At 41.9% G+C, this 20,308-nt stretch overlaps 2 protein-coding genes across 3 annotated transcripts; one reads left to right on the forward strand and one right to left on the reverse strand.

The window, feature by feature from the left end:
• The first annotated feature begins 5,089 nt into the window (after nucleotides 1–5,089).
• LOC106751090 (xylulose kinase) lies at nucleotides 5,090–15,243 on the forward strand. The gene is made up of 12 exons (XM_014631872.1): nucleotides 5,090–5,454; nucleotides 8,995–9,077; nucleotides 9,151–9,304; nucleotides 9,620–9,799; nucleotides 10,096–10,197; nucleotides 11,370–11,501; nucleotides 12,147–12,300; nucleotides 12,411–12,555; nucleotides 12,843–13,132; nucleotides 13,227–13,324; nucleotides 13,810–13,950; nucleotides 14,023–15,243. The coding sequence occupies exons 1-12, from the start codon at nucleotides 5,398–5,400 to the stop codon at nucleotides 14,101–14,103; spliced, it is 1,617 nt and encodes a 538-aa protein (XP_014487358.1). The 5' UTR covers nucleotides 5,090–5,397; the 3' UTR covers nucleotides 14,104–15,243.
• Nucleotides 15,244–15,304: 61 nt separating this feature from the next.
• LOC106751089 (splicing factor 3A subunit 1) lies at nucleotides 15,305–19,515 on the reverse strand. 2 transcript variants are annotated; one of them, XM_014631870.1, is made up of 11 exons: nucleotides 19,289–19,400; nucleotides 18,583–18,913; nucleotides 18,343–18,502; nucleotides 17,920–18,201; nucleotides 17,709–17,819; nucleotides 17,443–17,611; nucleotides 16,528–17,223; nucleotides 16,182–16,243; nucleotides 15,950–16,057; nucleotides 15,622–15,795; nucleotides 15,305–15,503 (listed from the first exon to the last, which is right to left on the reverse strand). In XM_014631870.1, the coding sequence occupies exons 1-11, from the start codon at nucleotides 19,398–19,400 to the stop codon at nucleotides 15,402–15,404; spliced, it is 2,307 nt and encodes a 768-aa protein (XP_014487356.1). In that variant the 3' UTR covers nucleotides 15,305–15,401. The 2 variants fall into 2 exon arrangements, with proteins under 2 accessions (XP_014487356.1, XP_014487357.1); XM_014631871.1 differs by having other exon boundaries at nucleotides 15,402–15,503; nucleotides 18,583–18,921; nucleotides 19,296–19,515.
• Between the last annotated feature and the right edge of the window lie 793 nt (nucleotides 19,516–20,308).

Raw genomic sequence — 20,308 nt, forward strand, 5'->3', positions numbered from 1 at the left:
CCTACCCGCCGATGCCGGTCGCTTCTACTTTTCGCGGATGTTGTCGGGGGGGAGGGGAGGCGCTCTCTCTGGCATGGGTTAAAATGGCGAGTACAGGATGGGGGTGAGGAATAGAGGAGGGAGGGGGTGTCTCTCTCTCTCTCTCTCTATCCACACAGGCGCCGTCTATACCGACCCCCATCCAAAAAAAATGAGTTATCGTCCTGGATCTAGGAGCGTGGTGATTGCGATCGCGCCGGGATTTCCCCGGCTTCCCGTTGTAAAGTGCGCGCGATCAACGGGGAAATTATAGGATTTTGCTATTGCGGCGAATTAAATACGACATCGTGAGTTTAACTTGTGCACGCTCATGGGGAGAAGGAAGAAGAGACTGCGATATGACGCTACTATGTGCATAAATCGTCATAATAGTTTTAACATCAAGTAGCACGAGAGTAACGAAGATTTTTCAATCAGTCACATCGTGTCAATATATTTTGGGTATTCATGACTGCCAATTATTCGAAAAACGGCTATAATGTTTAAATTATTGTTGAAAAATCAAAGAATATATAAGATAAAATATAAAATTATACATATCATAACAAATAATTATTATATTATATAAAATATAGAGAAAGCAGCAAAATTTGACACATTATTATCGCATTTCGTTGAATAATCATCGAATAATTATAATTATAAAAAGTTTTAAATTATAAAATTTTTTATTTATTTCAAACATATATTATATAATATATTTATATATCTCTTTCTCCTTTGAACAATATGTTTGATGTACCAAAGGTGGGACGATTTTCTGTAAATTAGATGGATAAATAAAATAAATAAAATATAATCGATTTCGTCGTACTATGCGTGTGATCGAAAAACCCAGACAATCCTACGTCTAAGCAAATGTTAAGACTATTATGCCGGTTTGTGTATACAACCGATACAAGAATCTTTGTTTCCTTAGGGAACGTTCATCTCTTGGATGAGCCGTGCTGCGACAATCCGAAAGAATCATTCCCCGTCCTCGGGGAAAATAGATGAATTTCCCGACATGGTCTAGCCGAAAGTAGTATTCGAGATCCCGGGTCCACGCGCGCGTATCAAAGCAAACTTGAGTCGACAGCCGCTGTGGGCCGCGATGAGGTCGAGGCGCGATCGAGGGGAAACAACCCCAACTAATTTGCAGCCGACCACCGTCTCGGGCAAACAAGACGCCGGTTCCTTCGTCACTTATTCCCGTATGGAGTTCGATGGCGCTATTGACGCGTCTAGAAATCGGGGATTTCGGATGACAATGCCGCCAGGGCGGGGGAGGGTGAGTGCATCGTGAAAGAGTGGGAAAGAGGGGTCGAGGGTAGGCGACGAGGCGTCCCCCGGCTTGGCGTCCGACGGGTAACGCGTCCCGCCCTCCCCAACCTTCGTCGCCGCGGCGGTGCCAGAAGAAGTATTCCTACATTGGTGGTCGTCGTCGTCTCCGTCGTCGTCGACATCACCGTCGTCGTCGTCGTTGCCATCGTCTTCGTCGCTCGCAGCCGATGGCGGCGGCGGCGGCGACGTCGGCGACGCCGCTCCACGCTTGGCGTCGAGGTTAGCGCCGGCCGGTCGCTGGAATCGGCGCCTGGCTGTCTCTCTCTATCCTTCTCTCTCCCGCACGCTTTCGTCTGTCTGCACGGGGGAGAGCCAGTCGTCGTTTCATCGTCGTCGTTCGTTCGTTCGTTCGACGGCGACGACGTGGCTCTGCCTGCCAGCCGGCTGTCGCCGTCGCCATCCGCTCGTGCGCGCGACCCCAACCCTTCTCGCTCGGTTTCCGGCACCCTGCCCGCCGCCGATCTATTCCACGACGGTGGATGCGTTTAGGGTAATGAAACGCCGCTTCGAAAAATTGCTCGCGCTTAAACGCCGCCACGGTACGTACCCCGCCGAGCGCGCCGCCGCCGTCCGCGATATCCGTTTAGCGCGAGCATTGAAATTACCGCCGATGCGTCATACGCGCGCCCTGCCGCACGTATAACCGCCGGCAAATAACATTCGGGAGATTACAATCGACCTGAGTCGAATCGGCACGCTTGATTTCGACCAGCTTTTGAAGAGCGCGGGGGAGATTCGCGGTCCGCGGTTTCAGATTTACGAGGCGTATCAATCCCCGTTGCTCTTTCCGCTCTTGATCACTTGTGACCGATAGCGCGATGCTTCCATCGGGGGCAAGCGACGTTTAACAGATTAACTTTGACTTTTCCCTCAACTGAATAATCACGTGTTTAAGTGTTCCGCACTGAAAAAAAATGCTCTATTCAATTAAATATATGTTAAGGAGTATTGGAGTAATTATTTTGCTTGGATTATGTAAATATTACTGGAATGCAGCACTTTTTTCTTGCAGTGTGCTACATTCAAGCAACAAGTAAGTTTACTTAATTCAAGTAAAATAATTAAACTGTAATACTTTTTACTAAATATTTAGTGGAATGCAGCAGTCTTTTCTTTCAGTATGTTATATTCGCATTATTATATATCACTTCGAGAGTCGGAATTTATTATAGGTTTTAAGTCTCATTTTTTTATTATTCACATATCTTATTTTGTATATCTCTGGAGCCATACTTTATATTTCCTTGTAAATAAATAAATAAACACATTTTTATATATATTTTTTTTTATTTAACGGAACAAGGTTAGCCGAGTAAGATCGATGCTTTAAAGTTGCTTTATCTATGAGCGATGATATGTCGTTTCGATCGAAAAGACAGAGAGAAAAAGAGAGAAAAAGAGAGAAAGAGAGAGAGAGAGAGAGAAAATGACGTAATAGAAGAATAGATTCTTTTTTACATACCTCTTCTACTAACGATAAAATCGAGACTATAATGAGACCGAATTCCGTGACGGAATACCGAGCCAGGTCGTCATAACAAACAAGCCACCAAACCGACGTTGCCGCAAGCCGTTGGCGTAATTAGATCACGATCCTGCGGCGCGTAAGAGAAACCGAACGAGGATCGTTTCGTGGCCGAGGGCCAGCCAGGTAATGGGACCTTGCTGAAACCGTGACGCGAGTCGAGCGGCGGCGAAAGGATTCGCCCGATTGCTCTTCCCGTTGATCGTCTTCCGTCATCATAGCCTGCGAATCGCCGACCCTCCGAAACTATCCGGGTTATGTTTTATGAAGGCAGTCGCGGTCTCGGCGCCGCTATCGGCGGCGCGTACGCGTTCCTTCTCTCTGATCTCTCACTCGCTCGACGTCTTCTCTGGTGCCGGTCCGACGTGGCGTGGCGTTCCTTTACCCAAACCATTATCCGTATGCCGCACGATTATAGGGCAACGGGACCGACAAACAGGCGTGGGCTAGATCCATAGGCGCCTGTGAGAAGGGACGTGCGCATTTTTCGTTCCCATGGAAATTTATCATGCAATAACCCGTTAATAAAAAAGGAATTCCTCGAGCGATTCTTTTGATAAAACGAAAAAGCAAGAGAAACGACGGATGAAGATCGATGCGAGCAAAATTAATCAGACATTCTTCGGGGAAGCTGAAAAATCGGCTGAATTCAAATCGGGTTTCGATATTAAGAATTCGTCGGATTTTCATACGGATTTCTATGCGATCGCAATTATTTACGATTATGATCTGGTCGAAAATATTTCCTCCGCGAAGTAACGAGACTGGTATCGATCTCGTTACCTCGATGGAAAGTTTTCAAAACGGAGGCTCGCAGTTGCCTCTTCCCGAGAAGAATGCCACTTTTGGCGCCCATGGCACGGCACCCCCGGCGTAGACGTTCCCCGCCCTACGTGCGCCGGCACATACGGGCCTCAACTACGCAAACAAACTCGCGCACACTGCGTGTACCGGCTAACAATCTGCCTCTCTCCGGCCCTCGTCGTTTGCAACGCGCTACCAGGACCATCGCCAGCAACCCCGGCGCTTGGATCTCCGTCAGGCCCTTTATCTTTGGAGTATTTATGCCTCAGGCAAAGTGCCGAGACTCTGCCTGCACCCTACTTAAATAAAAAAGGAAAGAGAGAACGCAAAATAAGGCGATGTATAATGTACAGCTGTGAGGCGAAGGAACTCGCTTAAAATCACCCCGATCGTTTCGCGTGTGTGTAACTTCATAAAGTGCTTTCCATTTAGTGACACCAGTCGACACAAGTGTCGTCCTACCTTCGTTACTTATCGGAACAAAAACAATATGAACGTTTTCACCTCATGATATAAATCAGATCTTAATGTATACTTGAGACTTAAGACTGTTCTTGAGTTGGGTTCATCCTTAGATACTTCGTAGCCAATGAAGCGACCCGTGCAATCTGAAGATAAACTTGAAACGATCTGAAATATAAGGCTTGACTCTTATAAGTCGGAAAAGAAAAACCGGAAGTTGGAGTTACTGGACCGGGACTCGAAACTTTTCGCTCGCCGGGCGTCGGCTATTGCCACTGATTCCTACTCCGATGTATTCACTTTCGTCCTTTCACGTGATATTGTTGTCTCAATTTTGAAATAAGACAAAGAAACTATCATTATAAAAACATGCAATAATTCAATTTAATATTATAATCTACTTTCCCAAGAATAAGGTATATTCAAATAAAGATAATATAATTTCAAGTTAGAGAAATTGTAATTTTTGGTTTTGAAGATATCATTCTCCTCTGCCTGATATTCTTTACTCTCGGTTCAAGAAAATTATTCTTGAATAGTGAGAATATTTCCACCTCGGCAATTTCCCGGGAAAATCCCTTTCCTCGACGACGGAGTCGCTTCCGGATCGAGCACGCTCGCGCGGGCCTTTCGTTCACCTTCGACGACGAGCTGCGTTATCCGGCAAGACTCTCCTCCTCGGATAACCCGGCGCACAGCTGGACGCGACAGGTGCGCAGGTGACACACCTACACGACGTCGATAAAGTAGCTCTCGCGCGATATCCGCCTACCTGACGATGTTTTACCTCAGGCTGATGCCATGCCGAGAGAGAGAGAGAGAGATAAATGTCCGGAACGTATCGCCCGTCGCGCGCGTCCAGCTAACAATTTCCAGCCGGATCCGGCGACGGCGCGTTATGTAACGACACAGGCCAGCCTCGCTCGCTGTGCGGAAAGCGCGATAAGATTACTCCTGGCAGGTCACGTTGCGTACGCGCGAAACAGCGCGTAACGTAACGACCGCGGCCACGACGACGGCGACGGCGACGCCTGGCCGCGCCGAGGATGTACGTGGGCCACGCACAGCCCGGCGCGTTCTCTCGCACTTAGTTCCTCGTGTAGCAGCGCGCAGACACGCTGATCCGCCGCGAGCGAGTGTTGTCACGACGGTGGTGGTGCGCGTGTCTTCCCACCGACGATCCCCTGCGAAGAGAGCCCGCGAGGATCCCACGTAGACAGCTGTACGCCGCAGACCGAGAGACCATGGACGCGGAGCCGTCGGCGGCGACGTACTTGGGCCTGGATCTGAGCACGCAGCAGGTAAAGTCGCAGATAAGGCTTCAGTCGGAGCCACGGCGATTGATAAGGGGTCCGGCGCGTCCGAACCGGTACGAAAGTTCGAGTTATACAGTGTGCGTGTGTATGTTGGTTCCTCACGTTCGGTGACTGCGTCAACGTGGGTCGGCACCGCCGTTGGCTTCGCATTACCCGTCCAGACGGCGGCGGCCGAACGTCAGGTGCGACGAGAGACGTTTTTCAATACTTCACGCGGGATATGATGGATACTGTGGATACTCCGAGATACAAGCATTCGGAGAACGCCTTGAAGAATTGACGGATGCGCGTTTGCGTTTGTCTAGATAGATAATCCTGGGTCGGAATAAATCATAGGGCGGACGCGTGACAGCACCCGCTCGAATGTCGGGGATCAGAAATTTTTCATTTTCTGGTTAACTCGTGGTTTAAGATTGTGTATATAACCTGATGATAACGTGTTTTTCTATTCATGGTTGATCGTGAAATTTTACAAGTTTACCACGATTTGTAGAACTGATACCGTCGGTTCGATGATTAAAGGTGGATAGAAAAACAAAAATTTTTGCATTATCAACAGTTTAAGTCTAAGCCACGAGTTAGCCAGACAATGAAAAGCCGAGCCTTAAAGTATGTAAGTATGTTTATTCGCGGAAGAGGAAGAGAGAAACATAAACAGCACGGTCGACAACACCCGATCTCAGACAGCAACGGTAAAAGTTCCGCGGTTGTTGTCGCCGCGGATGTAAGACCGTCAGAGGTCAACAACTCGGTCGATCGACCGACTGAACGATCCGGAGATTTACGCAAACATCCGAGAGAAATCGACCAGGGTACTTTGATCCTTGGGATACTTATAAGTTATTTGTCTGTCGTTTCGTATTTTTCCTCGATTCTTCGCTGACTTGAGCAAGGCAGGCGGGAAATGAAGAATCATGAGAACGCGGGTCGTTAGGATCCACGATAGATGTAATAAGCCTCTAGCCTTTTGCTTTGAGCGCTATATTGTAACGTAATTTCTAGTCAAGAGCGTTTCCAGCTCTATCAAACGTTGCAATTCCAAAAATTTTAGCGTTATTGCGATTTTTAGCAGCGTGGGAAACGCCTTTCGTGAGAAATTACTTACATTTATTGTTTAAAGCAAAAGGCTGAAAGCTTATTACACCTATCGTAACTTGTTTATTTTCGTATTTTATTCACAAAGCAGTCTCTGCAGGCGAGAAAACTTTTCTATATTTATTGTACCAAAGGGAAATTTTCCTCTGTGAACTCAAATAAATAATAATAATAATGATAATGATGATAATAATAATTCACAACGATCCAGGAACGTGAGATGTATATTTCTGCATCCGTAACGTTAAAAATTGTTGTCGTGAGAATTTGGCATGCCGATTATTTCTCTTCCGGTGAAAATGAGATCTTTCGTAATTAAGAGTCGCGGGAGAATTTCCAATTAGGCTCGTGACATTCAACTCGCTGGATATTCGTAATTACATCGAACCGATGCACGCGATACAGATTTTATTTCCTTGAAACGGTATTACCGAAGAAATTACTGGGAAAAGAGGAGCGAGCGTGTTGCGCGGCCGTAATACTAATTGGTTCTGTGAGAATATACGGAACATTTCATCCAGTACGTCGTATTTTATCGTAACATTTTGTCCCAACATTCAGCCGATCTGTTCGAATTGACGAAAATAAAGAAGCCCGGACAGATTTCCCACTTGTCCAAGTGTTTCTTTGCTTAACTCCATTTCAATTTTAATTCACTGAGTGCACACGGAGGAGAAAAAACTCGGATCGTCTAACTGATTTCTGGGCACTAAACTCGTTGGTAGGAATACAAAGGTTCTCGCCGGAGATTTCTATCCAGTCGACTGTTTTTAATATCTCAGACAGGTTTTAATGCAGCTGAGAAAATGTTCAGGCTGATGTTTTTGATCGCGATAATTTTTTCTCGTCACCGAGTTTTCTTCTGATTTTTACTATTTTTTTCTGTTTAATTCAATAACAAAAAGATTCCTATAGAAGACTTTTCTTTCTTTCAGTCAATTATCCTTAGTTTTAATCAAGGTTTGATGCAGCTGAATGTTTACATGAATGTTTTCGATTGCGGTAACAGAGATATTGTTTCTTGTTACTGAGTTTTCATCTGGTCCTTATTCAGTTGCAGAAAATAAGTTTTCCTTCTGTATATACACAGCAAAAAAAGATTTCTTTGTATTTAATGAAATTTCTTTTATTGAAACAAATTTATTTTGGGGAGTCTTTAGCAAACAAATGTTTGATTCAACAAATAAGATTGTTTGGTTTCTCAAATAATATATATTTTAACGTCAAATAATATATTCTTTAGAGAAATATTCTTTCGTATTTTTAACCAAGCATTAGAACAGTTGTCATAAGTAATAAATTATTTGAAAGAAACAAAACATTAAGTTAGACAAATTTTAAAAAAACTTAAAAAACTTCTTTATATTTCAGCGAAACAATATTTAATATATAATGAAATACATTTTTTTTATTGAAAACCAAATATTATTTTCTCTAAATAATACTGATATTTGATATTAAATTATATTGTTTATATTAAACAAGTCAACTCAAGTGAAACAAACACGTATATCAAATCCAAAGAAACTTTTTTCTCTGTATACAAACTCAGTGAGTGCAAATATTAAAATAATCGAGATAAATAATAAATGAGATCGTTAGTTATTTTACTTCTCGGTTCCGTCTCCGGTTGCGAAGGTAACAGTCGCGTACAAGTGTGTTCGCGAGTCTCACTTGCTCCGGAAATACAGACGACACACCAGTTTTCTCAGCGCGCGTGTCACGCGTTTTAAAATATATTCGATACAACGATACGCCGTCGTCGCCGTCGTCGCTGTTTCGCAAGGTATTCGACGGTTCTACGCAGAAAACACGAGCGAGCAAGTCGAGTCGGGGCTCTGCGAGGCGCTCTGACGTCTATTCGCCGGGTCACTATTATCTAATAGCGCGATAACACGCGCCGACAGCAGATACGCGCGAAGGGAAGCGCTATCTTGCGAAGCGGCAAAAGTGCGACGCGATAAGAATATTGAGCCCCGATAATTAATATCGCGAGGCACTTTGACGTATTGTCGTAAAAATGTGTGAGAGAGAGAGAGAGAGTGTGTGCAAGAATCAAACATATAAGCACCGCGTTGCACCAGCGCGATAATATAAATAGCGGCGTGTTAGTGTACGTCTCTCTATTGCACTGTTACGCCACAATATTATTGTCGTTTATCTGAACGCAGAGTTACGAGAGATATTTTCGAGAGAGACCGCCTGGGCGATGCGTGCATGTGTATGTTTGAACCGATCGATTACGATCATCTGTGGATTCACAAACGAGAAAATAAACGAACGATCGGATAATAACACTGCAACGTAGATTTATTTTCAAAATTTTCGTTCAATCCCCTATGAACATAAATGCGGATCCGAAAAAGCGTATCTCGGCCGCTTCGTAAAGTACCTCTCCCTTCATTGAGTTCGCGTTTGATCTAATTTTAGCTGAAAGCGGTAGTGGTTGACTGTGATCTCGCCGTGCTTCACGAGACCAGCGTGCAATTCGACAACGATCTGCCTGAATTTAGGTATGTACGTGAGTGATAAGAATTTGGCTCGATATTCATCACTGTGTTATATGCGAGTATTCAAACATTCCAGAACTTATGGAGGGGTCATACAGAGCAAAGAGGAGCCTCATGTCGTGGCGGTGCCTTCTTTGATGTGGGTGAAGGCCTTAGATATGATACTCGACAAATTGCGCGTATGCGGCGTCGATTTCAGCAAAGTAGCGGCCATTTCGGGATGCGCACAGGTAAAACGCTCTTTAAATTTCGCGGAGTGAAACTCATCGCTCGCAAAACGAGTGAAAATTCACTCGGAACGATAATGAAGAAGAAAATATCGTCACTCGAAATTGCAAGATTACACCAGACGTTTTTCTCATGTATGAGAGAAAAGTCACTCCACTTCGCACTCCACTCGGCTGTTACTCTGCTTTTCGAGCGGAATTTCACTCGAAGAAATTTAGAGAAGGCAGCTGCGATACTTCACGTAGGATCGATTACTCGCCAAGATTCTCAGAGGAGCAGCGCGTAATAGCACATTGTGTATCTTAATGATCGATTAGCAACACGGCACGGTTTATTGGAGCAAAGGCAGCCGAGGTCGCTTGCAGCGTTTGGACCCCATAAAATTCTTGCACGAACAATTCGCCACGTCATTTTCCGTGACCCATTCGCCCGTGTGGATGGACTCCAGCACGTCCAAGGAATGTAGCGTTTTGGAGGAGATCGTGGGCGGCCCTCACGTAAGCATCCCGTCGTACACGCTGAAGCGAGATACACAAACAAGCGGGTCTAATGTGTTGAAGTTCCTGTAAACTCAAACACGATAATTGCTTTGGCATCGGCATTCGCGACGGCTTATTTTTCGCGGCGTAGAGTATCGCGAACGATCGACGGTTGTAACTAATGGGAGAGAAAAAGGAGAGAGGAATGAATTAGCCAAATATTTGAAGTAGCCGCCTTGGACTCGCGGCATTGTATACGAGGCGAAAATCCGTCGACGATATTTATCCTAGCGGAAGCTTGCGGATGATTTCAGAAATTAGCGGAAATAACGGGCTCACGGGCGTACGAAAGGTTCTCGGGGCCGCAGATAGCGAAAATAGCGCGCACCAAGCCGGAAACCTACTGCAACACTGAGGTATACCCACTAAAAACTCCTGGCTTTCTTCGAAAAAAAGAAACCAAATGAGAACGGCAATCGAGCGATTCGAGGTATTCGTTGTGTTAGCGAATTGTAGTTGTACCGATTGAAAACTTCTCTACTACTACACGGAAAACAAACTCGATTCCTGCAACTGAATAGGGACCAGATGAAAGCTCGGTGACAAGAAATGACACGTCTGTTATCGCGACTAAGACATTCGTGTGAACATATTCGGCTGCGTTAAAACTCTGGACGTTAAAACTGAGGGCGATTGATTGAGTAGAAACTTCCGAGATAGACATATCTCGGTATATTGTCTGCATCGTAACTAACATAACTACGTAAAGATGCGTTCTCATATAACAAATATTTCGTCAGTATATAAAAGAAGATTGTCTAATGTTATGAAAATTGTGGCAATATCGCAATGATATTTTGATGTTTATTGCCGTAAATATTGCTGCTTATTTTGCCCAAAAGACAACGCAATTAATCCGGAATTGTTGCAGTAATAAAAAGTCAATAGTTTGGTTTTTTGAAAATTATAACATAATAAATGAGTATTTCTTAAAACAAGCACATTTTAAATATATCGCTGTTGCAATGGCATCACAAAGTATATATTAAATGTTTGCATATTATGTTCATTTCTATTTATCTGGGCTCCTACAAGATTCTTTCTGTTTCTACAACCGAGTTTTCGTCTGGTCTCCAGGCAAAAAGTTCAGTTTCACCAGCGGAATGGTTTTTTTTTTCGTATACTATTACTACTATTACTGCTCTACTAGTGTGTGCCACTTTTCTGAGCGTGTCGTTTGATTTTGCTAAATTTCAGTGTGTGCGTGTGGACTCTACTACTATGGTGAATTTGTCGCAACAATCAGCAGCCAAGAGTTCGTTGCACAAATTCACCTCCTTGCGACGCGCAAACAAACAAGCGTGTCGAGAACAAACACGCGATTACACAGGCAGTTCTTTTCGACTAACCGGGTGACAGTTCGCAGCGTAAAAAATCCTCTTCCGACGTAACCGTGTGATTTAATGCCTCTAATTATATCTCGATGATCAAAGCGTGCGTCACGCGCTCGCTTTGTGCCGCATCCGAAACGCGCGCTAACCGAGTGCCATCATTGCCGCTCACGCATTTTGTCCTTTTCCGCACACAGAGGATCTCGTTGGTGAGCAACTTCCTCGCCTCCTTGTTCCTGGGCGATTACGCGCCGATCGATTGGTCGGACGGATCGGGCATGAATCTGTTGAATATCCGCACAAAAGACTGGGACGATATGTTGTTGGAGGTAAAATTACGAGTCGCGAGGTAAAACAGCTCAACGAGCAGTGTAACTATGTTAAATGAGATTTTCTAGCCGTACACATCGTCGATTTATATAGTTGGAAGTAACCGTTATGAGTGAAAATTACATTACGCGTTATTTTTTTTCAGTAACGACTTGGTAACGGTTTTATTTTTTAGTAACGGTAACATGATTACACTTAACGATAAAGAATATGATCGTTACTTTTATCAAACACGTGCACTAGATGGCAAAAAAATAGCAAAACAGATTTTCAAAACCCACTAAAAAAGTGTAACGAATATTGTAACGATTTGTCATTTTTAGGTAAGTAACGATAACAGTAACGAGTTATTTTTTTCAATAGGTAATAAATAATAATAACGAGTTACTTTTAGAAAGTAACTTCCCTGTTCAATTATTTAATCAGTTAAATTTTAATGGATTTGTCATTTATTTCTTATTCCTAAATAAACAAGAACGACACAGTTGATCACTGTGATAACTTTGCGTTAATGTTTTGAAATGGACGGTTATAAAACATTAGTAACCTAATTACACTGCGCGTTAAGGCTACTCCTGTTAATGCACACGCTCGCGTGTGTGTACTTAGCGTGGGCTGTGTTTAACATATTACGTGTTCGGCAGACTTGCGCATCGGGACTGAGGGAGAAACTGGGAAAGTCTGTCTCGTCATGCAGCAACATCGGCCCGATATCACCTTATTTCGTGGAGAGATTCGGTTTCAACGAGGAATGTCGGATAATCATGTTCACCGGCGACAACCCAAGTTCCTTGGTGGGTATGTAATGTCACGCGTATATATAGATATATATATCCGGTGATGGTTTCCGCTAATATTAGGAATTTTCCATTAGAACAATTACTCTTACGATGATAAATGATACATAGGTATGAGGCTGAAACAAGGTGATATCGCTTGCAGTTTGGGCACGAGCGATACCTTATTCCTGTGGCTGAACGAGCCCAAGACCACAACGGATGGTCACATATTGTGCAATCCTGTGGACGATCAAGCTTATATGGCGTTGCTTTGGTAAGGGATCTCAAAACGAAATTTGGTTAAAGTTGCAATTCTACAACGCAGTAGGAGCTGTGACAGGAAAATAGGTTCAAGTTTAGTTCATCATGATTAATAGCAGGAATAATTATTATTAAAATTGAACCTATATATTTGCTATGTTAGCTCCTCCACTATGTTGTAGAGTTAAAAGTTTAATATAGGGCCGAAACTTCGACTCAGAATGCGTTTGAGCAGTCACGGTAACGATACAGAGAGGACGACGACGACGACTTATGATTATTATATTTTTGCTTGCGCAGCTTCAAGAATGGTTCTTTGACGCGCGAGAGAATACGGAATGAAACCGCGCAGGGCTGCTGGCGAATATTCGACGAACTGTTGGAGAGCACTCCGCGAGGGAACTTTGGAAACTTTGCTCTGTACTTCGATACGCAGGAAATCCTACCCTTCGTGATTGGGGATTACAGATACAACAAGGCCAACGATGAGATTTCGCGATACAGTTCGAAGGAAGTGGAAGTGAGAGCGCTGGTCGAAGGTCAATTCGTCGCGAAGAGAGCGCACGCCGAGGACTTCGGATTTGTCATCGGTAAGTAATCTTTTCCTTACAGACCCCGTCGTCGCTGCCTTTGCATCGTTATATCGTGACGAATTTAAGTTCTCGTTTCTGTTTCCTTGCATAGGACCTAACACGCGAATAATCGCAACGGGAGGCGCTTCCGTCAACAAGGCTATATTACAAGTTCTCGCTGACGTCTTTAATTCACCGGTCTATGTCTTGGTAAGTACATAATATTTTTTAGGGAACAAGACGTCTTTCAGGGATATGTTTAACACATAAGATTAAAAATCGCAGAAGCAACTCTAGTTATAATGGTAAGATTATAATTATAATAGTAGGCTTTAATTATAATAGTTTCAACCTTATATGTACATGTAAGTTAAAAATTGTGTAATAGTAAAAAGTTTCAATCTGGGGAATGGCATAGCATATATGACACCAACCGTACGGGAAATAAAGAGATACATTCATAAAATGATGCTTGTGATTGATTGAAGAAATTTGTGAAACATTCCAAAAATTGTTCTTTTGCTCTAAAATCAAGTCAATAGTCATAAAATTAACGCGATATACAATATATTTCTAAACTGGAGTTTGTCACGTTAATTTATGTTAATATGAAGTTATTACTTTAACTTAATATGAAGTAATATATTTTGGGATTGCTTTTTATTCTTATCGAACACGTTGCAATCTCACGATAGGAAGCAGCTAATTCGGCTATGATGGGTGCAGCGTATCGAGCAAAACATGGTTTGTTGCGGGATAAGTGCAATTTTGACGAGATTATACGTTGCTTGCCGGAATTGACTCTTGTGTGCCAGCCTTACGACGACGCTGAATTTGTAAGTAAAAAAGAATCCGATTTCTCGTGACCTGTTTGTCATAATTGACGATTTCTCAACCGACGCTTTCAGATCTACAAACCTATGACAACACGTTATCGCAAAATTATGGATCAGATATTGAAGAAGAGAAGCGAGCAGAAACATATGTAAATTTTGTAAATAATAGGAAGAAATATTCTAAAGAAAGGCTTTTTACGTAATATTCCAGACGACATAATGTCCAAAATCGGAACATAAGATATCTTAAAGACGTTGTAATCCCGGTCTGTAATAGCATTTTAAGCTTTAAGACCTGAGAAATTTACTAATTACAGTTGATTATTGTCCTCACATTCGACTGTGGTCAATTTCTTAAGGCTTAAAATACCTTGGCTGCGTTCAGCAGAAAAAGTAACTCTTGTAAAATTCGTGAATTTGATTAGTGTGTGCATTTAATTTTGGTTGAATCTAAGAATATATACCTATCAGATTCACGAATTTTACAAGAGCTGTAAAGCTGCTTTTTCTGCTGAACATAGTCCCTATCGGGGACTTACTTATAGACGACTTAAGCCCCAATTTTAAACATTATGTTGTCCGGAGTTCCTTAAAGCGAATATATATCTATTAAACGATAGACTCGCTTCGCTCCTCGATAGATATGTGATGGATTTTTCTATGCATGTTTTTAAATTATTTAGGATATTGAAATTTATGATATACTTTACTAACGCGTATCTCCTACTCACGAAAGCATTTTATACGAGAATCTCTCGTGCATTTTGTACGAATATATATCTTCATTTTAGCGCATTAACTGATATCGTAATAATATATTATCTCATGCATTTATTTTTCTAAAGCCTTAATAAATTGACTATTCCAATGTATAATAAAAGTGATCGTAGGTGAAGCATTTGAAATTATTCGACAATTATACGGGCAATTCGGTAAAATTTAATAATCTGTTTTTTTTTGTTACACTGTTGAACTGGTGTGATAAGTTCGAGTGAGACAAGTATATTTTCTTTCGCTCGAACTTATTGCACCAGTTCAACAGTGCAGCTGAAGAGAACAGAAAATCATAAAAATTAACGATATGCTTCACGCTTTAGATGATGAGCTCTATCATTGTACAAACGTCGCAGGATTAAAATATACGCACTACGAAAGAAAAATCGAGCTTAAATTATAACGAATCATATTTAATTTTATATAATATTTATTAATTTATATTAAATTTACTTTGTTATGTATAATTATCCTAAATGATTACATGCGGGTTTTTAATAAATGCTATATATATTTTAATTACATATTCTATTTTTTCCCGTGCTCTCTCTAAAAGATTATTGTAATTGTGTGTTATTATAATTATTACACGTCAAATTATTATATGACCTCTACTCATTTATTTTACTATACCGGTATAACGTTCATAAAACACAATGTTACATATTCTTCTTATCTCACTTCTTCCTACCGCCTCTTTCTTTTGGTAGCAAGTTGATAACATTACCCGAAGTTAAATTATAATATGCGAGAGTATTGCTATCTTTGAAGAACATTCCCTGAAAAAAGAAGATCATGCGTCAGAGTTTGAAACTTATTGCAATCGTGTGAGAAATATTCACTATTAGCAGATTATTAAAATTATTATGTAAATTGTATAAATTATTAGATCGTTACCTCATACTGCAGTTTTTGCTTGCCAGGCGGCATGCCAGTTTGCTCATGGATCAGCGCCTTCATGGTCGACACGGTGTCGCTCAGTTGCAAGTTGATATTCAACGTTTGTCCGTTCAGTTTCCATTCAGCTTTCTCCGTCATCATAGGCACCGCAATGTTAATTTGTATGGGACCCTGCAAAAAAGAAACATTTTCAAGGATTCGGTTCGCATTCCTCGATAAGTGCCTCGAAAGAAAGATATAATCAGCTGATATATAAAGTATTAATTTCATATACAAATCATAATTTTATAAGTAAATCACATTGAGATGGAAGTTCATTGTTTACCTTGTTTCTGGCGAGGAATTGTTGTTCTGGAATCAACGAGTCCTCCGTTCTCAGTTTTTTAGCTTGCGGCTCTTCCTCCATCGGTTTAGAGGGATGTTTTAATCCAAGCTTCGAATAAGAGAAAAGCGAGATAAAATAAATCTTAAGATATAATGAGTTATATAACGCATGAAATACCGTGATAAGTGCAAACAGTGCTATTACATTTAACAATTACAAAACAATTACTTACAGCGGGTCCCATCGGTGGTTGTATCGGAGGTGGCGTTGGCATAAACGGTGACATCGCCGGAGCTGCGATAAATCGTACGATGACGAGTTTGTTAAAATCACAAAAAATGATTTGAATTGTGAAGCAACATGAATATGACATCCGTCAATCATGAAGCGGATTTATCTTTTAGATGAATTTTTTTATAGCGAATATTAACTCATAATATTCGTTATATCTTTGTCGACAGTATTTGGGTGTAAAAAGAGAAATTGAGCGTATCTAAGAGCACACACATGTGTCGGTATCTCTGAAGAGGTCAATGTAAAAACATGGTAATGAAAGACATTTCTCGAGATATACGTACTCATCAAAGGTGGTGGTCGAGGCGCCATCGGCGGCATAGGCGCCATCATCATCATCGGCGGTTGCGGCATCATCGGCTGAGGTATCCCCATAGTGGGCATGCTCATGGTCGGCGGTGGAGGTGGTTGAGCAGGAATTTGAGCGGGCATAGGCTTCGGTGCCGGAGGTTTCGGTGGAGCTTTAAGTGTGGCTTGTGGTTTCGAGGCAGCGGCTGCCATGTGAGAAAGCTCGGTTGCGCGGTTCACAGGCTTCGGGCCGATCTTCTCCTTCTCCTCGTCGGGCAACAGACCCTTGACCTTGTGTATCTGATGAATCTGCTCCTCCAGAGTGATGTTGGCGCGCGCGGCCCTCGTAGCAGCTTCGACACTTGAAGTGTGGCCGTCCCATGTGACTTTGTCATCCTTCTTCTTATCTTCCTCGCCGATCTTTTTGCCGATCGCCGTCTCCTCGTCGCCGACACCGAATATATCGGTACGCCTCTCGGCGAGCTGCTTGAGACTGGCTTCGATCGCTGTACCCGGCGCGAACACGGTCTCTTGCGCCAGCTTGTCCAGGTGCTTGTCTCGCTGCTCGACCCAGCGCGGATCCAGCAGTCCGATGCGCATGTGCTCCTGCACCTTGCTGGCGGGTATACGCTCACCGGTGATCGGCGAGATTAAGAACTCATCCGGAGGAGCGGGACGAGCAGTTTTAACAGCTGTAAACGTATCAAATACAAAATCAGTCAACGTCTTCCTCTTTTTTCTTTTCTTTCTTATTACAACATTCGATTTCACATTGTATATTATATGCTATAGGTCTGATAGATAGATATCCACTAAAGGGAAACATTTTCTCGTGAGCGAATGAAATGGAATAAAAATAAAATATAAAATCTTGTAGTAAACGATACTGAAATTGATCGTAGTGTACACACCGTGTTGTTTCGGATCGTATCCCTTCTTGACCACCACGTTTCCTGGAGTAGGCGGTAACGGAGGAGGTTGCATGTTGGTATCGCGTGGCTTAGGTTCTTTAGATTTGTGGATGTCACCCGGCGGCGACACTTCGTCTTCGTCGCTGGAATCTTCCTCCATATCTTGTACCTAAAATATTCATTAAAACAATGTAACTGGTATCGATGAAACAATGTTACTTTATGATACGAATTAAATTAAAAAAAGAAAAAAGAACTATTTTTACCTGATTGTTATCTTTCGCACGATCCTTCTCCCCTTCTGTACGTATCGGCATTTCCTCTTCTCCGTCACTGTCGATCTGCATCTCCACGTCTTCACCGTCCTCTATACGTTCCTATAAATTAAAAATTGAATGTTAATAATGTTGTCCAATATATTTTACGAACTAATTAACGAAATGAAACTTCTAACAACGCAAAGTCGTCGTATCATACCTGCATGAGAACACGAGCACCGACTTCATCCGGTGTTGTTGGAGCTGGGAAATTGCCGACTTCGAATTGTTGATAATCTACAGTCTCAACGACGACGAAATCGTGCCAGTCGATTTGCGCATAAGCGACTCTCTCCCTTTCCAACTCCTCTTCCTCCTTACGTCTCTGTGCCTCTTGATATTTCAAATATTCGGCACGATATTTCACCTGCTCCAAAATCTTGTCCATATTAAATGATTCATCTCGCAGACGTGGCAATAAATCCTTCGGTGGAATCAATACCTAAAAATAACATTAATGATTTTTACTTGACAAATAATAAGTTTTCAATCAATTGAAATAATGGATCAATGAAAGCCAAAAGTCGTGGTGCGTAATTTTTAAATTATTTTTCTGTCCAAAAGAAGCTAATTATTTGTATACTTTGGTATATTGCTCCAATAATTTAGTAAAATATTGAAATAAGGAATGTTGTGGGCGTAAGAAATCAAACTGGAAATTCCTTTGTTCACGATTCATCAGGTTAGTAAGAAATTGCCTTCCATTACGAGCTACAAACTGAGCGGTTAACTTCACGATGTCTCTGAAAGAAAGATATAATCAGCTGATATATAAAGTATTAATTTCATATACAAATCACAATTTTATAAGTAAATCACATACAAATCTAAAGCTGAGATTGAAGGAGGATCTGCTATGAATTCAAATTCTGCTGGTGGATCTTTAGGTACAAACGGCTGTTCAACTTGTTTCAAGATCTCTTGCTGCTTTTGATGTGCAGTAAGATTAACAGTTTTTCCAGGACCTGAACCTGTTGTAGGTTCTTGACCTTTACCTTCCTTAGATTCCTTCACTTTATGCTCATAGTAGGCATGATAGGGATCGCCGAAGTTCAAGAAATTAAACTTGGGATTGCCCAATTCATTCTGTCTGATCCGGGATTCAAACTCTGGCCCATTTCTGGCCACGAAGCTAGCAGTTTTGTCAACGATATCTGAATTTCTATATAAGGAAGAACAATGCAAACAATTATCATGTATCAAACAATTTGTACTAACACAGAAAAGATATGACATGTAAATAACCAATTTTTTTCTCCTTTTGTAAACATAAAACAGTTAAATTCAAGTAATTAACTGTAAGTATAAGTGAGAAGGTACACTTCCTCAGGATTATGGAGACATATTAAAAGCAAAATTTGGACACAGTATCATGTCAGAAGCTCTCCGTGTGATCCCACAGGGCTGGGTGATCTTACACATGAAAATATGTAGCATATCTAGTACTGTATTTTGCCCAGCTCTGTAAGGAAAATATGTTAGTTTTCTTTCGAACGAAGACGTGAAAATTCATCGTTGGCAAAGGATACTCCTAACCTCTGGAGGCGGATAAATGATGCCCACGATCGGCTGCGACGAAGGAACATTCTCCTCGCCCTCGGTCGCCGGCGGTTGCGGCACCGCTACTTCTTGTGCAGGCATTTCCTCGTAGCCAATATATTTACACACTTATCACAATGATAAAGTTGTTTTTACATTTTTAGAGAAGAGACAAATATCACACAAATCTATAGCGCCTGCACGCAGGACGCGGTAACGCTTGTTACGCGGCGGAAGTCGGCAGCCAATAAACTTCTAGTTCTTACGGAAAAACGGCACGTTGATTGGCTACCGGACAAACTTCCGCCACACGGCAAAAATCGACGCGGGAGCTAATAAAATTTTAGTTCTTATGGACGAACGGTACGTTGATTGGCTACCGTGTCGCTCCTTTCCGCAAACATTTTAGAACGCAGCCCGGATTGAGTAGCATTTGATTGACTAATCAGGACTAAAAGAGCAAAGATTTTTTTATTATAATTGATTAGTTCAATGTTACTCTACACGTCGAATAGGGTTTTGAAACGCAGCCCTGTACTGTGTGCAGTAAAGCTGGAAGATATAATGACGACTGACTTGCTGTTGAGAGTCATACTACTTGCTCGATTTTTCACCATGGATAGTGGCGGCTCGTAGCGGAGACTTTGGAACTACATTTTAGAATAATTAGCTAATGCCTGTTCCTTCCGACGTTTTTCATTATATCTTAACTTGAATTTAAACTTTTTTTAGATGACGATTTAAATTCAGGTTAAGGTTTAATCGATGTTAATACAAACAGATTAATAGTTAAACAAACAGTTAATACATAAGAATTCCAGGTTTGACTAAAATGACCCGTTAAGTTAGACCCGTTATTGTTTATTAGTTCCAAGAATTTCCGCTATGAGCCGCTACTGATTTTGACGAAAAATCGAGGCTGCAGTATAATTCATCAACAAGTTCACCGTCTATTTTATTTTTCTTTCCAATAAAAAGGAACATTTTTCGTGATAGACAACAGTGATCTT

This window comes from Dinoponera quadriceps, unplaced genomic scaffold, assembly GCF_001313825.1.
Source record: "Dinoponera quadriceps isolate SergipeBrazil2010 unplaced genomic scaffold, ASM131382v1 scaffold8292, whole genome shotgun sequence".
NCBI classification, from domain to species: Eukaryota; Metazoa; Arthropoda; class Insecta; order Hymenoptera; family Formicidae; genus Dinoponera; species Dinoponera quadriceps.

What these genes read in the sequence shown, in the direction of transcription:
- LOC106751090 (XM_014631872.1), top strand. Translation starts at nt 5,398, where the DNA reads ATGGACGCGGAGCCGTCGGCGGCGACGTACTTGGGCCTGGATCTGAGC. An exon ending in GGACTTCGGATTTGTCATCG is followed by an intron (nt 13,133 to 13,226) that starts GTAAGTAATCTT and finishes TTCCTTGCATAG; the next exon opens with GACCTAACACGCGAATAATC. An exon ending in ATTCACCGGTCTATGTCTTG is followed by an intron (nt 13,325 to 13,809) that starts GTAAGTACATAA and finishes ATCTCACGATAG; the next exon opens with GAAGCAGCTAATTCGGCTAT.
- LOC106751089 (XM_014631870.1), bottom strand. Translation starts at nt 19,400, where the DNA reads ATGCCTGCACAAGAAGTAGCGGTGCCGCAACCGCCGGCGACCGAGGGC. An exon ending in GTGCTCGTGTTCTCATGCAG is followed by an intron (nt 17,820 to 17,919) that starts GTATGATACGAC and finishes TTTAATTTATAG; the next exon opens with GAACGTATAGAGGACGGTGA. An exon ending in ATACGATCCGAAACAACACG is followed by an intron (nt 17,224 to 17,442) that starts GTGTGTACACTA and finishes ATACGTTTACAG; the next exon opens with CTGTTAAAACTGCTCGTCCC.